This window comes from Geospiza fortis, unplaced genomic scaffold (genome assembly GCF_000277835.1).
Source record: "Geospiza fortis unplaced genomic scaffold, GeoFor_1.0 scaffold41, whole genome shotgun sequence".
NCBI classification, from domain to species: domain Eukaryota; kingdom Metazoa; phylum Chordata; class Aves; order Passeriformes; family Thraupidae; genus Geospiza; species Geospiza fortis.
Window position 1 is genome coordinate 21,147,660 of NW_005054299.1, and position 16,508 is coordinate 21,164,167.

The following is a 16,508-nucleotide window of genomic DNA, read 5'->3' on the forward strand; positions in this document are numbered from 1 at the left end:
ATCCTGGAGATAATGATACCCTGAGTTCATCCAGTTCTGAGAATGGTTCAGATATTTGTCCAACCCATTTTATTTCTTTAGGCTTTGACTTACTGGGTTAATAGTGTTTCAAATAGAGGTTTTTCTCAGTTGTAACAAGCAGGGATTCAAATGGGTACAAAAGCAAATAAAGAACCTCATAATTTCAAATCACAAAGCAGGAAGTCTTCACACATTCTGTAGGAAACCTTCAGAAAAAATATTTTTACTTTATCCAGAAGCACCCTACTGCATCAGCAGTACAACAGCCTGGCTCTTTCCTCCTTGCATGCAGCGCGACTTGCACTAGGTGGCAGCGTGCCTCTTCCAGATTGCCTTCATCTTTGCTCTTGCTGTCACCTAAACCCCAAATTAACTGTTTCCAAAATAAAGGAGATCCAAGTGGGCAAACATGTACTCCTCCTTCGGTCACCGCCCTCTTTGTCACCAGCTCAGCTGATTTTCTGCCTCCTTAATTGGTTTCATGAGCACGTGGCAGACGTTGCAGTCGGACTCAGACAGGGAACTGAAAGTCAAATCTAGGCTGGAGGGCAGCATTATATCACAGGTAAAACATAAAAGCACTTAAGGCTTTATGTAAGCTCTCTGCCAGTTCTGCTAATGTTTCAATTAATCTCCAATGTCTCCTGCATTAGCAGGACCTGTCTTACTCATCACGAATGTCTGGGAGTGTGATTTCTGCTTTCAGTTCAAATCAGAAGAGTCTGAAAATGAAAAGAGAAGAGCCCATCATGAAAATAGCTACACCTATTTTAAGCTCTTGTACCTTGGAGGAAATCTGAGTGCTTCAAATCTTGCAAACATGATTTTTTTTTGTGGTTTAGAAATTGAATGGCTGTGGTGCGACACAACTTTTTCAATCTACTTTGACAATTTTCAACAGTTCATTCCCATTTCTAAAATGGAAGCCTAACCAAACCTCAATAAAAACCCCAAAGCAATCTATCTTGGCAAAGGATGGTCTTTTTGGGTTTTTTTTTGCTCAAGAAAATCTGTTTTGAATTTATACTGCCCTGGCAATTGTCTCTGTATAACAAATTCTGATGCTGGAAGGCTATGATTCCTGTAACTTTTGGTATCATGAAAGGATCCTGTACAGAAAGATCATCCTACTTTTTTTTTTCCCAGTCACAAATGAACAGTGCATGGGAGAAAGAGAAAACTTAGGGAGAAAAAAGAATGCTAGATGATACCAACTGAGAGACACTGGAATTTGACAGTAGAAAAGAGATGAAGTATTGAAAGACTATATTTTTTTGTTTTTCTTATAAGGACCAAAACAAGCAAAGGAAGACACGCATTTGAAAGAGTATATTGCAAATACTAATTTTTTTTATTTTCATCCCTCCAAGAAATGGATAACTACCCAAGAAATTAACTTCTTGCTTCTTCATTGTGAGGAAGCAAATATGAACATCTCATGGGTCAAATACAGCAAAGAGCCCAAGCCATGAAACACTATCTGAGCCATGCCCACTTCTGCAGGGCTGCATGAAAGGAACAGCACTTGCCAGTGATGGCAGAGCCACTCTCCCTGTGCTTGGGACAAGCTGTTTGGTCTTCCTCTACTTTCCTGTCTGTAAAAATAAGAAAGCATTTCCTACATCCCCCAGAACAGGGGTGAATTGCTACTAGGAAAGTCCAAGAGGAGAGATGTTTCTTTAGCGCAGTGAGGTCAACAATAAAACTCTCACTGATTTCATCATAGTAAGGATTTTGTGCAAGGATTTTTTTTCAGTTTTATCACAGACTCCTGGAATAGTTAAGGTTGGAAGGGATATATAGTTCAACCTCCCTGCTCAAGCAAGGTCCCCTGGAGCACTCAGGATTGTGTCTAGATGGCTTTTGCATATCTCCAGAGAAGGAGACTCACCTAGAAGAAGGTCTCTGGGTGACCTGACATCAAGATTTACCTCTTAAACCTTAATCCTGTTCTGATACAGTGCACTAGAGGGAAAGCAGTCTGATCAGAAGAAGCTAGAAAAAAAAAATTATCTCAGTAATGAGCCAAAGCATTGTGTACACCAGTCCAAGACAGACACCAGCTTCTGTCAGGAGAAAAACAAGTGCTGTGACAGGAGCAGGAATAGGAAAGTTATGGTAATAGAGGCTGTGCAAGCGCCAGTAGCCTGGTTTCTGCCTTGCTCCTCTCCTAAAGGCAGCAAGGGAGGAAGGACTGCTTCCTAGGACACACGGACTACTGCAGGCTTTGAAATGTGATCCTACCTCAGGAGCCACAAAGTTGGCTGTGTAGCAGGGAGTCATGAGCAGCCCGTTCTCCGCTCTCAGCTGCTTGGCAAACCCAAAGTCACAGATCCTGATGGAGTCTGGGTTTCCTGACTCATCCATGTAGAGGATATTACTTGGCTTGAGATCTCGGTGCACGACCTTAAGAAAGAACAGTGAGGAACAAGTGAGAAGAGGAGGTCAGGGAGCACTGGGGCTTGGCTGCCATTTCTGGTCTGCTGGTTGAGGTAGGTCAAGAGCTCATGCCGAAAATATTTCAGTTTTGGAAAAAAAGTTACTTAAAAGGCTTGGACAAATGAAGGGGGAAAAAATGAAAGTCTGTTAAAATGAGAGACAAAATGTTTGACAGTCTCTGCGGGTGTATTGAGACTGAGCTGCTGCTCTAAGAGGAGGCAACTTCCTGAGGGTGGCCAAAGTGGACTGTTGTACAAACATCTTGGTGGCAGAATCTCCTGGAGCTTGATGGCCCTGAATACTCAGCTGAAAGGTGAAGAATAAATCACATCATGGGAGGAAAGTGTGTAAGGGTCTTCTTGCGGTTGTCCATGTGAGTGGCTCATACCTGAAAAGAGGGATTAATTTCTTTCTTAATTTCAAAATGTTTTCACACAATTTCATGTGACTGTGTGTTTTACCAGACATGCTGAATTTCAGTGGCAATTTCAGCCTTTATTTGTTATAGCAAGACTGAAAAATTACCATGAAAGCATAGAAGCCAAAGCACAAAATGCACTTTGTTTTAACCATGAAACGGGAAAAGCAGTAAATATTTGACTAGTTATCCAAACTGCTTGTCCCTGAAATGCAGAAAAGGAGAGATTTTCAAACTGTTGTATACAAAGAGATTAGACTTTAAGAATCAGACTTTAACAGCATGTCAGAAGTCTTCCCCATCAGCTCCTCAAACTGTCACTTCATTTGGAGAACTGAGCACTTGATTTTCTACTTGTCTGCTGATTCAGCTATGCTATCTGAAGTGTTGCTGAAAGTTCAGATCCTGCAATAATGATTGTGATAAAAAGTCAACAACTAATATCTCAAGAAAGTACATGAACTTGAAAATCCTGCATTGTGGGGGAAAGAAAATACTACTTTGACATGCTTCAGTTCAGTGGAAAATGGATAAAAAGTCAATGACCCTATTTCACAAACCAAATGTAACTATAAATATGGAGGTAGAATTTTGGGGGGCGGGGGCAGAAAACATATTTACATTTCAGAGAAGCAAAATCACAACTAATTGCCATTTCAAGAAGTTGAATTTTAAGAAGGTGGATGCAGCTAAGCCAAAAAAGCAAGGCTCACCCCCTGAGAGTGTAGGTAGTCCACAGTCTTGGTGATGGTGCACAGCACAGCGCTGGCCTCCCGCTCTGAGAAACACTTCTGCCGAAGGATGCGGTCCAGCAGCTCGCCGCCCCGCATCAGCTCCATCACCAGGTACACGAACTTCCCATCATCATAGACCTGCAACAGGAACACAACAAATACATGTCTCGGACCCGTCAACTTGGTAAAGGTTGATCCTTTAACAACAGTGCTGGCTTGCTTGTGTGGGAAGTTGCAAGAAGAAAATATCAGCAAATGTGTGGGAAATGGGCTCCTTACGCTCAACAACTAAAAAGAAAACTTTATAAAATGACTTAAATCATCACTCTTTTCTGGTGTCTGTAGCAGCTTGCTGATTTTTCCTCATAGAAATGTAGCTTGCCTGGTTTTCTATCATGTCAAGAGAGCAGGCTCAGCTGTTACAAACAGCACCACTCCACACAGCTTCAAATGTCTGCTGGCTCTCACCCAAGCATTCTTCTCAGCAGTGTTCTCTCTTTCCACTTCCACAGGGTAACATTTGCCATTTCAAATATCAATATTTCCCTTTGACTCACGATCAGCTAAAGAGCTGTATTATACTGTTAGCCAACATTTGCATCTAATGATATTATTTAGTTTATATTTGCAATTCTGGTGAATATATTGTTGATATCAGCTTGCAAGACATATTTACATTCAATGTCAATGGCACTTGGTAAAAGAATTTTTATCATTTAAATTGGAGGATAACCATTTTCATGTCATCATCCTTTATCTGGACTGTAATAATAGGCAGTGTTATAGTCATCAATGCTAAATGTTTTTGGAAAGGAATATAAAAACTTATTTTATTAAGATTTCTTAGATACACTTTAACCCTTAGGAATTAGGTGAGACTTTCCTGAGGGCACGTGATTAGGAGATTCTTATATACTTCCCTAAGGTCTAAACCACAATGTACTAGCCACTGACACAAGCAGGATTTGTTCTGTAACTCTGAATCTGAAATGATGTGGACAATTTTAGGTGAGACTTCAGGCAGCTAAAGTAAAACACCTCTGACCAAAGGCCATTACTTCATTTAACTATAATGAATGATTATTTTTTTCATATGTAATGCTGAAGAAAAATACCTTAATGGCTGCTGGAGTAGAAGGCAAATAGTTCCTGGTATTAAACCACTACTGGAGGAATCCTAGTGACTCTGTTAGCTCTCCTCTTCCCAGCAAAGAAGATAGCACAGGCTGCACAGGAATGACTGCTGTTCGAGAAAGATCATCCCCCTGCCCAGCCACACAGCTGTGTGTATTCAGCAGTGCCCCAAGCTAGGGAGATCTCCTTTTAAAGAGTGCTGCAAACCCAAACCCATTTTTTCATTCTCCAGCACTGTGCCCCTTTGGTTTTATTTATGGTTTGTTTGACAGTAACTGGAGAACACATAACCTGACCAGTCTTTCCAAAAGCTATCCAGTAATTGGTTAAGTCATGTTTTTCTCCTTGATTTCATTGGGTCTGGTTTTAGCTTGGACCTTCAACTGAAGAGTTTTCCAGACATGGATTGATAAGTGAGCATGATTAGAAGGTGAAAATCATTTAATGCTGAAGTGCTCAAAGACTACTCACATCTTTAAGAGTAATGATGTTTGGATGCTGTCCATATCGCAAGAGTATCTCAATTTCTTCAGAAGGGTCTCTCTTGCTCTTATCGATTATCTGGAATAAATGAAGGACACTGTAGTCAAATATCAGTGAGCAGCACTAAGCACAAAGCAACCAATTCCTACAATTTAAACAAATTACTATTCAAAATTCCTCTATTAATCATTATTCTACAAGAGGAGAGTTCAAACCATGTGCAAATGACAGCCATGCTGACTGCCTGCCAAAGGCAGATGGAGCAATAATTAGTTTAGATTCTGGAGGCGTAGGCCCTCTTTTTGATGCCTACAGTTCTGTTTACCCATAAATAATGGCAGTAACAAGAAGTGTCATTTAGAAATCGAACAACATTGAGAGTTTTAAAATAATCGTAGTTTTAAAATTACCTCTTTGACATAAAAAAATGATAGAATCATCATATTGGCATATACTTGTATATATGCTGATAAATTAATAGAAATTAATTGTCATGTGTATTTGTCAGAAATGAAAATATATGGACATTTACTGTCAGGGGAGATTTGAACTGAAACTATTGGTAATCATTTGGCTCTGTGGGCCAAGCTGTTGTAGTGAGCAAAAGAGTGACCAGACACTGTATTTGGCCACGTAACCGAACTCTACCCATTTCTAAACTGGAAAGAAATCTGCTTTGTAGAACACTTCTATGTAGTCAGTGTCTTTTGCCTTATTAGGCAATATAGCAAGACATGCACAAGTTTTAGATTTGGATGTAGCAAACCTGTAGCAACAGGTCTTAGAAAAACATGACAGATGTTGCCTAGAGAGCATCACTGCATGGAAAACCAGCTATCAGGAGAGCACTGACTTCTCCTCAGTGATTCTTGTACCTATATTTCCCATGTCAAGCAAAGAGCTTTAGTCATTTGTCCAGGTGAGAACACTGATTAATGTTTCTCACTTTGCAGATTTAAATCATAGGTATGGAATAAAAAATAATTTTAAGGGAAATCTCTGCATTTTGGACTCTCGAAAGTAACTGCATAGGAGATGGTGAAAGACTCATTCTACCAGAAATTCATTAAGAATACACTGTTTTGTCTCTATTTCTTATTGCTAGAGAACAACAGCAGTACTTTTGAATAACAGGTTTACCAAAGTGGAATGGGTGGCATTTTCAGAAAATCATTTCCAATGTTGCCTTGGATTTCAAGGCTTCCAACCTTAAATGTGGTTAGTTCTCTCCAAGAGCTAGGCACAGAGCAAAAATTTTAAATGATGATGTTAGCAGGGAAAAAACAGCTTTTTGAAAACCTCTTTTACTAATGAGGATAAATGCCTGCCTGCTTTTTTATAAAATATATGCATTTTTCATGGTTTATTTATGGTGATACAAATTCAAGTACATGAGTAGTATCTTATGCATTAGCCATAATAATGCATAACTGAATATAAATCAGAGGTTGCATAGTCATCATGACTGGTATGTATGTGTAGTGATAATGATGGCCAGAAATTGTCCATGGCTCAGGTATGCCTCTGAGGCCATATCAGGGATTTGATTCTGAATTACCAGAAGTGTGACAAATGAAAGTGCAACAGGCAGCTGATGCAGGTAAATGGTTGTTGCTCACATTTGAATAAAAAAAACATCAAGAATAGGTTTGAAATAAAAATTTTTGCTGTTGTTCCCCCAGTTTAGTTGAGACATTATCAAGAAGCCAATGAAGCCTTGATTGACCCACTCCATGTGAGCACGAGCACAGTGACTAAATGTGTCTCACTCAACCAGTAAGCCTAACAGAAGATCCTCAGGGCCGCTTCCTTGGCTACACTGATAAACCTCTTGTCAAGTTACTGCAGTAACTCACATGTACCCCTGTTAGCATCTGCCTGCCCTGTACAAGCAGCAGAACCTACTGTGGCAAGTAATATCACCAGTGTGAAGGACCACTATCTCTGTGCTGCTGTAGCCAGCTATATATTCCAGACTCCTTTTCTGTTGCAGTTCTCTGTGAAAGCAAATATCCAGAGCTGTGGAAAATTTTAAGTGACTATTAATAATGCAGGACTATAAATGCATATATATGGCCTAAAAAAATCCAAACCAAAAATAGTCTCAGCTATTGACAAAACTAAAACCAACACAACCCAAAGCACTCTGCTACTGATGTAGTAGCAACAGCAGCAGATGACATTTAATGCTTCTAATTCACAATATGCAATGTAAATACAAATTGCAAGACAGTCCCACTAAATATGGATGTTTTTTGACTTAATGTGAGTGCAACCTGCAGTACACTGATTACATGCACAAACTGCCCCAAACTGCACCACAAATCATCGTCAAAGCTGTGAAGGGACCTGCAAAATTCCTCTCAGTCCCTGGGCAGTCTAATTGGACAGACCAGAACCATTTTTCTCCTCCAGAGCAAAAGACTGTCACCCTGCCAGTGCCTGTCTTCAGTGTGCCTATGACTTACATTTGGCCCATGACTCCTAAAGAGGCAGAGGGGATGTCTGCTGCAACTTCACCAAAAATCCCTCTGCAGCTCAGACTGGCTGCAGTATGCACAGTTTCTTTATTTGTATGTTGCGATGGCCACAGCAGTCCATTAAATAAATATGCCCCACAGCTCCACTCCCATGATATTCCTGATCTTCCTTTTCACAAAGTCATAGAATCATTTAGGTTGGAAAAGATCTCTTGCGATCAACAAGCCCAACCCAGCATTGTCAAGTCCATCAGAAAACCAAAGTGCCTTATTTACATGTCTCTTAAATGCCTTCAGGGATGGTGACTTCACCATTTCCTTGGGCAGTCTGTGCAGTGATTTACAACTCTTCCAGAGGGTTTTTTGGTGTGCTGTTAAATCCACCCAGAATTTCCTGTGGTAAAAAGCATTTGCCACCCCGGTCTCTGTCTCCTCTGAGACACTGTATTTTGTATGAATACAGACTCTTCTCTGTTCCTCTCTGGTAGAGCCCATAAACCTCCTGCAGCTGTTCCTGCGCAAGCAATGATGTCTTTTCTTTAAGAAACTCATTTTGATTTGAATTGAACTAAAATGTACTTATAAACACTCTACTACAGAATTAAGGGAAGATCTCAGCTACTAGTCCTGAGAATTTGAGTAATATGTCATGATGCTACTTTTCCATTTCTCTCTTTAGAGGTGTGGCGAACACCAACTCAAAAATTCACCATAATGTATAAGTAACTTAACTGAAAATGTGATGTGAGCTCTATTGTACCTTGGCCCAGAAGAGCTGTGATGCACAAGGGTCATTCATTGCCCTTCAGAAGAGAAAGAAACTGAGCCATAAAGCAAACAGACTTTTTTCTGTGCATTGGACACCCAGGGATTGCTCAGAAACTTGTCAGTGTCAAAGAGTGTATGAGAGAATTTTAGAGTAAAATGGGCTCAGCACAGTCAATATTTCTGACAGGGGATTTGTTTGCTCTTTAACTATCACATCCTTTGTGTGACTAACTGCAAGGAAAAGGTGCATTTTCTCTCCTCAGTGGGATTTAGGGTAATAACACCATGATATTTTAAAATGAGTCAAGCTCCTTTAAAGGACAACGATGAGCACTTTCTCTATTAAGGAAGAAAGGAGCAGGACAGCATATTTTCAAAATCCCAATTAATGCATCTGTCCAGCTTTTACAAGTCTTCTACACGGAAAAAAATCATCTAATTCTCCTTTACTAATGGGTTTTCAATGGATTTGAGGTTTCCAGAGCAGACTAATGAGTAAAAAAGGGAGTATCAATAAAATTCTGTGTGTGTAAAGCCTTGCTGAAATTGGCACTGTAACTAAATAAACAGTATATATATTTGCTTGCTGCCTTTTTGTGAAGGTATTTGCACGCTTCCAACTGTGTAGATAAATCTCTTCTTCTGTACCTAGTTATGCCATCAGCAGATGTTGGAGCCTTCAGCTGTTTGACACCACCCACCAGCTGGGACTTACAGCCCTTACAGCCCTGCCAAAGAAACAGTACGTGTGAGCACTCCCTAATCCACTTTCAGTGAACCAGTCCTGCTAATATAAATTGCCTTTTCCAGCGCTGAAATTCACCTGAATGACTGTGCATGAGAAGAATGGAGAATGGCTGTGTTTCTCACTGGAGTTCTCCATCACTACCGTTGTGAGATTGGAAAAAGGTAAGAGGTGGGAGGAGACAGTGTAACTGCCTTTGCTGTCTGGAAAATGAACAGCCTAAAAGAAAAGGTGAGAGAGAAGCAGGAGAGTGAGAAAAAGGACAGAAAACAAACATGAGATGCACTGATGGGAAGAGCAGTGATATGAGCCTGAGGAGAAAGGATGAAGCTCTGGCCAGGCTGTGCTCGAGCTAGCAGCAAGGAAACTGCTCTGTTGGGTCTGTCTGTGCTGGGGACAAAGGACCTTGTGCATCTTTAGTGACCAAACAATCAAATGATCTTTTAATCTGCCTTGTCTTCAACTGCCCCAAGCGACCTTTCCTGGTAGCTGAAACTGAGATACCAGACTGTGAGCTGGGGCAGCTGAGCTTCTGGTACAGCCCCAATCTGCTGCTCCAGCTGCAGTGCCAAAAAGTCCAGTAGAAGGCAGGGCAGACACCTGGGCATTCTCATACCTTGTACAGCCACACCTGAGGCTGCCAGTGCATTTAGGCAGTGGGATGATGTAAAGCTCCTTTTGACCAGCACTAAAGAACTTTGAATGGTTTTGTGAAAAAAGCATGGAGGAGGAAGAGAGTTTTATGTTTTATATGCTTTTTAAAGCTGCCTTTTTTGGTTATATTACAGTTTTTTTCTATTGTCTGTTTGGAGAATAAGCATGGGTTAATAATCTCCTTTAAGAACAGATTCATTACATAGTGTGATGTGGTAGTCTCTGTAAAAATCCTTTCCTTTTCTGGGAAGGGAGGGATGAGCAAAAGGAGAATTAAATTTGTGTCCCTTTGCACATTATATCTACATTTTGATGTATTTGAAAATTCAGGGCACCGCTAGTGGAACTGACTATAGGTGGGATTTACTTCTCTTCTGAAGAAGGAGGTGTGACAGCACACAGATTTTAACCTGACAGTTTCATCTACAATACTAATTCCAATGGAAGTGTCACAGAGAGAGAGTTCTGCAGTTCTGTGCTGCTGGAAAATGTACAGGTTTCCATCTCAGTAATATTTCCTTCTAAAAATAAGGTCTATTCATGCCAAGCATCTGTTTTAATTTGGTTCCTTTTCTGATGTCAAATAACTCAAGTTGGACGAAAATCACTGCAGAAAGGCTAATATTATTTAAAAGAACATGGTATAATTTTAAATTTAAGAGGTCTCCAAGGAGAACTTTTCCAAGCCTAATGGTTTCTGAGGGACTATTTGCTGTGCTATTAGTTTTGATTAGCTTCAGAAATTCATTCCCTCTATCCATGCTTAAATCTTTCAGGAAAATAGTGAAAAATTACTATTAAGAAGAAACAGGCCTAATTAGCAATCCTATTCTGAAATAAGGACTGCCCATCTGATCAAGCTGTGCAGGTGAGACATTAAACATTTCTGCACACAGAGCATGCCCACTTGCTGACACCATTTGCTGACTTAGCACTCCTAATCTGTCAGCTGGAAGTGTTAATTAACTGCTCTTGTTCATTAGCACTTATAGGGCAGCACACATTTTCTAAGCAGAACAGAAACATTAACAAATTTATTTCAATAGCAGCCATGAAACAGAAAAGCTCATTTTAGGGAGAAATCTTCAGTTCTGGAAGCAGAATAGATTAGTACGGAAGACTCTGCACTCAGTCTGCTCTGCTCAGCACAGAGCCTTGGATCAGACTGATGCGTTTTCAGTCCATAAAGTAACTGCAACGCTGCTCTCACCTTCTACAGAAAGCTTCAGAGATGGAAACCAGTGAATCATAGTCAGAACTTATAAAGGGGAAAAAGTATTACATCAGTATGGAAGACAAATGCAAGAAACATAGTTTGAATGGCCCCAAAAGAGAAACAGAGGCACAAAGGACTGAATTCTGTCCAAAATACTTTAGGTATTTGGCAAGCAAATTAGTGAAGAGAAACATGATATTATTAAGCTGTAGAAAAACTGCTGCCTGATCCTAGGTCTCAGAAAAGATCTAGTTAGCAGAGAGAAATACCATATACTCACATTCTTCAGAGGTTCAGCCATGCCAAGGAAAGAGACACTGAGAGCTTTGTGATGAAATGGGAAGGAGGCTGTAGTAATTCTTAAGCCAGAGATGTACAACCACTACACATTTAAGATTTGCTTTGAAGCTGAGATTAAGAGGTGGCCTGCACACATTTCTGTATTTCTACCTGCCCTCTCTGATTATTTTGTAAAGAATTTAAGCAATGTTTTGACCCCATTTAACCCAAAAGCTAGCAAGGGCTCTTGCTGCTAGAAACAAATTGGCTGCTTGTAGAAATGCTCAAGCCACTCCTGCCTCTCTGCCCTGCCTTCTCACACGTCCTTCTAGCAGAGCCCAGCACTCTGTACTGGCCTAGCCTTTCTGACACTGTAGCTGCAGCCATTCAAGCAGTGTCTCCTTGGAGAACTGACTTACTTCTGTGGGGAAATTATCTGGCAGAAAGCATAGAATCACAGAATATGCTGTGTTGGAAGGGACCCATCAGGATCATCGAGTCCAACTCCTATCTGAACACACTCAAAACAACAGAGAAGTGGGACCCAATGAAGTTTTGCAGGTATTCTAGAAAACCCAAATCTTAAAAAATGAGGACACCATTATGATGCCTCCTGTAATGGTGAGTGTATGGAACGACCCTGGTCCAGCGTGGAAGTCAGGTCCTTCAATTAAGTTTTTAAAAGGGAAAACCAAGAAAGCCTTCAAAAATACTCTCATAGATCACATGTAAGATCCTCCAGATGTAAGACTGTAGACAACAATAATCTATCACCCTTTGCTGCTTCATCCATTTTACTGTAAATCATTTTCCATCAAATCTAGAGGACACCCTTCATGCTGTTTGCAATCACTCATGGTATGGCAACTAGCCCTTATTAGGGCTATTAATGCTGGTTTCTTTGCAGAGCACTCTAGAAAACAGCCCTCCCTATGCCAATTCAAAGAAGGATAAAGGTTTGTGCTTAAATCTGCTCTGAAGCCTGTATCTCCTAAATGGCACCCTATAGGCTACTGAATTTGGTGCCCCACTGCCAAAAAGCTTAAGTATGCTTCAGACACCCAAAGCCATCTTTTCCCTGAGTGTCTGAGTCATGTTATTTCCTGACACCCAGCTTTATAAACCAAATTTAATGGGAAAACCTGGTAAGTGTTTTCTGTAGTCTATCAAGGTAAGAAGGGGTCTTGTACCTCTGACCCTGCATTTTGTAAGGCTACATTTCCACTAATATGACAAACCAACTCCGAGGCATGTGAAGGGGAAGACATCTCGGTCATTTTCTTGAAGAGTTTGCTTTACCAACTGCTCTCACAATCAGACTTTTTTTCCCTGAAGCTCCCTTTTTTAGCTCCAAGACATTCTGTCTTCCTTGCTGTCTTTAGCAGCCAAATGGTTGTCATCCATCATTTATATCACCTTAGAGATATTTATAGATTTTGATCGCATCCCACTGAGCTCTTGTCTGTCTTACATCACACGTATTTGTAGCTCTCTTGATAAAACTTGCCTTGTAATTCTTGCATATTTTCTGCTATAGATTTTCTCTAATTTATTTATATTATGTCTTAAACCACAGATATCAAAAGAGCACAGGATCTCACAGGGATTAGTATTCCGACTCAGGTACTACAAGAAAAACTCATCTATATGCAAGCATGTTAATAAGATAGAAATCTATAGGTCTGCATATGAATTATATTAATAAAACTGTAACTACACTAGCAACATATTTATGAAATACTTGTCTGATGCTGGTATTCAAATATTTGTATTTCCATCCTATGAATTATTTGAAACACTGAATAGCTGCATTACATATTCAGGGTAGGAAAGCAAATAGTAATGAAAAATTTTGGCCAGACTGCAGTCAGAAACACTTTCTCAATAAAATATTGGAAAGTATCTTTAGGTATCATTAGTATGATCTTGCAGAGGCAAAAATATGTGCTTTTCATAGATAACTTGATAAGCCATCTTGAGGAAGAGCAAGGACAGTTAGAGGCTTCTGGAAGCGCTAAGTTGGCACTCTTATTTCCCATCACTTGACTGACTAATGACATTTACATGACATTTTTTACATGACATTATATTCTTCCTGGTGCCATTTTTCCCCCAAGTATGAGATGCGATAGAGGCCTACTCTTATCCATACAAACCTGACTGTGACAGCCAGCCAGCAAAGTCAAGGGGGGTCTGCATTGCTAGGGACTGAACAAGAACTGAGACAGGACCTCAGCATCTGATCCATGCCCATGCAGCCCATCCTCTCTCTGCCAGTCCTCACAGTGCTCTGCTCCAGCAGCAGGTAACTCCTGCTAAATTGAAAAGGGATGGATTACCAGTGGCTCTGACCTGGAGATTGGTGCACATACCCTGGGGCCTGACCTCTGTACCATGTTCTGGGGGGGCAAGGTTGGACAAGCAGTGGTTGAGTACCTGCTGGTTTGACAAGCTGGCAGACTCAGGGCCAAGAAATCTGAGGTCATCTAGCAAACTTTCCATTGACCTTCCTATTTAAATACTGATATATTTATCCCTTTTCTGCCAGACACTAAGTACATCCCAAACAGACAAAAATAGATACAAAGCCTTCCCTGAAATTTCCACTGTCTGTTTCACTTTAGTTACTTTTTATGGTTAAGGAGAGACAATTTTAAGCAAATCTCTCTAGATCTACAGACTCCTTAACTTTCAAGGAGATTTAATGATGCTTGGACTGATTTTCCTCTTTTTTTTTCTACTCTTATTTCACTAAGTAAGATTCCTATTTTCTTTATTGCATTCAGCACTAAATGACCTAACCATAGTACAGGCTAAGGAGAAAACGTAGAGCCACTAAATACCTCCTGCCTTCACATCAGTGTGCAGTTTTACCTACTCACACCAACCACCTAGAAACAACCAAATTAAGATCGTGAACATCAATGGAAGCAGAAAATGAAGTTTAAGGAAATTATGAAAAAACTCTGGAAATTAAATGGGTTTTGGTGACTATGTCACTCACTGTCATTAGCAAATAAATAGACATATACAACCAGCTGTATTACATAGGCCTGCTAATACTAGCTCTCCTGAGTTACTGATTTCTATTATATTGTAGCATGCTGACACCACTTCTCTGCTGGTATCAATTTTTTGTAGCAAATTAAAATGCACCTTCTCTCCAGTCTGCACACACCAAAACATGCTAGATGGATGTGCTTTCAGTGCTTTGCAGCTGCCAGAATTATACACGAGCTGTAGGATTCACTCGGACTCTAGCAGAAACTAACTTGTATCCCAGTGGCAGACACAGACTGCAAACTTTGGCTTTGCTCACAACTGTGGAACATCTGGAGCCAAACAGTTGGCTAGTACATTACAGAAATAGGAAAAAATCATGAGATTCACATGAGTTTAAAGATCCAAATTCCACTGTAATACTGGCATCTGCAAAATCAGACTTGTCAACTGGGACTATCTCTACTGTATTTTTCTTCTTCAAAGGAGGGAAAAATGTATATTCTGCTTTTTAGAATATACAACCTAGTTTTCCACCTTGCCTCTAACAGCATGGAGGGACTGAAAACCCACAAGACTTAAACCAGCTGAATATTCTGAAGAAAAAGACAGTTGACATCAAGGTGTTGAATCCGGCATCTAAACCACCTACCTCTGCAGTATTGGGGGCAGTATTGGGGGTAGAAGTGGCTCAGCAGCAGAAATTTTTACTTGGCTATTATCCACCAGTAATCTCTGCTGGGGGTCAGGAGTCAATCTGAATAGACAAACCTTTAGAAACAGGGAGATGAAATGAAGTCCTTTTCTAATTTACTTAATCTGGCATCAGTAAGAAGCACATCCAAAAATCCAGCCTGAAAGCTTCACCAGTGCTCCAAGCTTGAAAGCTGTGCAATAGTTTTAAGACAAGAAAAACATTCGGAATATGCTAATTGCATCACATCTCTGGAAGGTTTTGAAAAATCTGATTCACCAAGTATTCTGAACTCCAACAAGAGCTCTTAATCTGTTTAGGCTTCCATTTTAAACTTTCTTCCACCCACAGAAACCTCTACCAGCTCCTCTAGCATAATTCTTTAACTTAATTATTTTCTATAGATACAGAGGTGACTTAATACTTTGATCTTATTTTCCTTTGCTTCTGACCTCATCATTACATTTATATCCATGTGAAGTTTTTAACTGCAACTGAAAATGCCAGTTCTCTTTGCTGTTAAAAACCATTAGGCCTGCTGCAGTCAAGATGATCAGTATTATAGCAGAAGAATCTTCAACACAGTAGAAGTCCGTCAAAGGAGAAAGACTCTTTTTTTCCCATCTCTCTTCTTTCTATCAGAGTATTGTGAAGCATCCACCTCAGAATATTCTGTGATTCAGAAGAATGAATAAATCCTTACTTGTATTTCAGAGCTTTTTACTTTTTTTCACTTGGGAATGAGATGGAAAAAGTTAAAAGTAAAATTTTAAAAGCTCCCAAGAGTATGTACGTGCAAGTAGAATATGACACATGGACTTGCTAAACCAACATCTACCTGTACTGACCTAGATAGGTGGTTACTAGTTTCATTGTAGACTCAATTTGCAGGAAATCTGACTGTCTACAGGGTTTTCTCTTGCAGGGTATTGAAATGCTCTCAGAAGTGGAGCTATGTCTGAATTCTGAAATATTGCACTTAGAAGCTCGAGGGCATGTCTAAAATAGCTTTAGAGTTTATTATTAGCATTTCATTTTTACAGATGACATGGAAGAATAGGGAATAGGTTGCAAGAAAATGCTCTTCTTCAGCAGGCTCCATGATTGGATTTACAGAGGCAGTACAGCTGCCTACAGGTGCAGAGAGGTGTCTGGGGGAAATTCCAAAAGCTCCTCAGTGAGACACGTGCCTAATCTCAATCAGCTCTGAAAAGAGTGAAATTCCAGGTCTGCTCAAACGCTTTTACAACACCAGCAAACACCATCTTTGCACTGCTAGACATCCAATTACCTCTACAATATGCCCCCCCCCAATTTGCAGCAGATGGCCAGCAAAAGGAAAAGGGATGAAGTGTTTTGCATTTTATTAAACATGTTCTGCTTCTGGGCTAGGAAAGGTTTTGCTTTTCTGGCTGTGGCTCTGACTCAAGTTACTCTGGCCAG

General features: G+C 40.2%; 1 protein-coding gene across 1 annotated transcript in view; it reads right to left on the reverse strand.

Annotated features, from left to right (window-relative positions):
* RPS6KA2 (ribosomal protein S6 kinase A2) overlaps positions 1-16,508 on the reverse strand; it is a 155,323-nt gene that overhangs the window by 7,013 nt on the left and 131,802 nt on the right. Inside the window, exons 15-17 of the mRNA XM_005416274.2 lie at positions 5,218-5,307; positions 3,592-3,750; positions 2,266-2,427 (exon numbers count right to left, since the gene is read on the reverse strand). Coding sequence (XP_005416331.1) covers positions 2,266-2,427; positions 3,592-3,750; positions 5,218-5,307 — 411 coding nt within the window. The remainder of the gene's footprint in view (positions 1-2,265; positions 2,428-3,591; positions 3,751-5,217; positions 5,308-16,508) is intronic.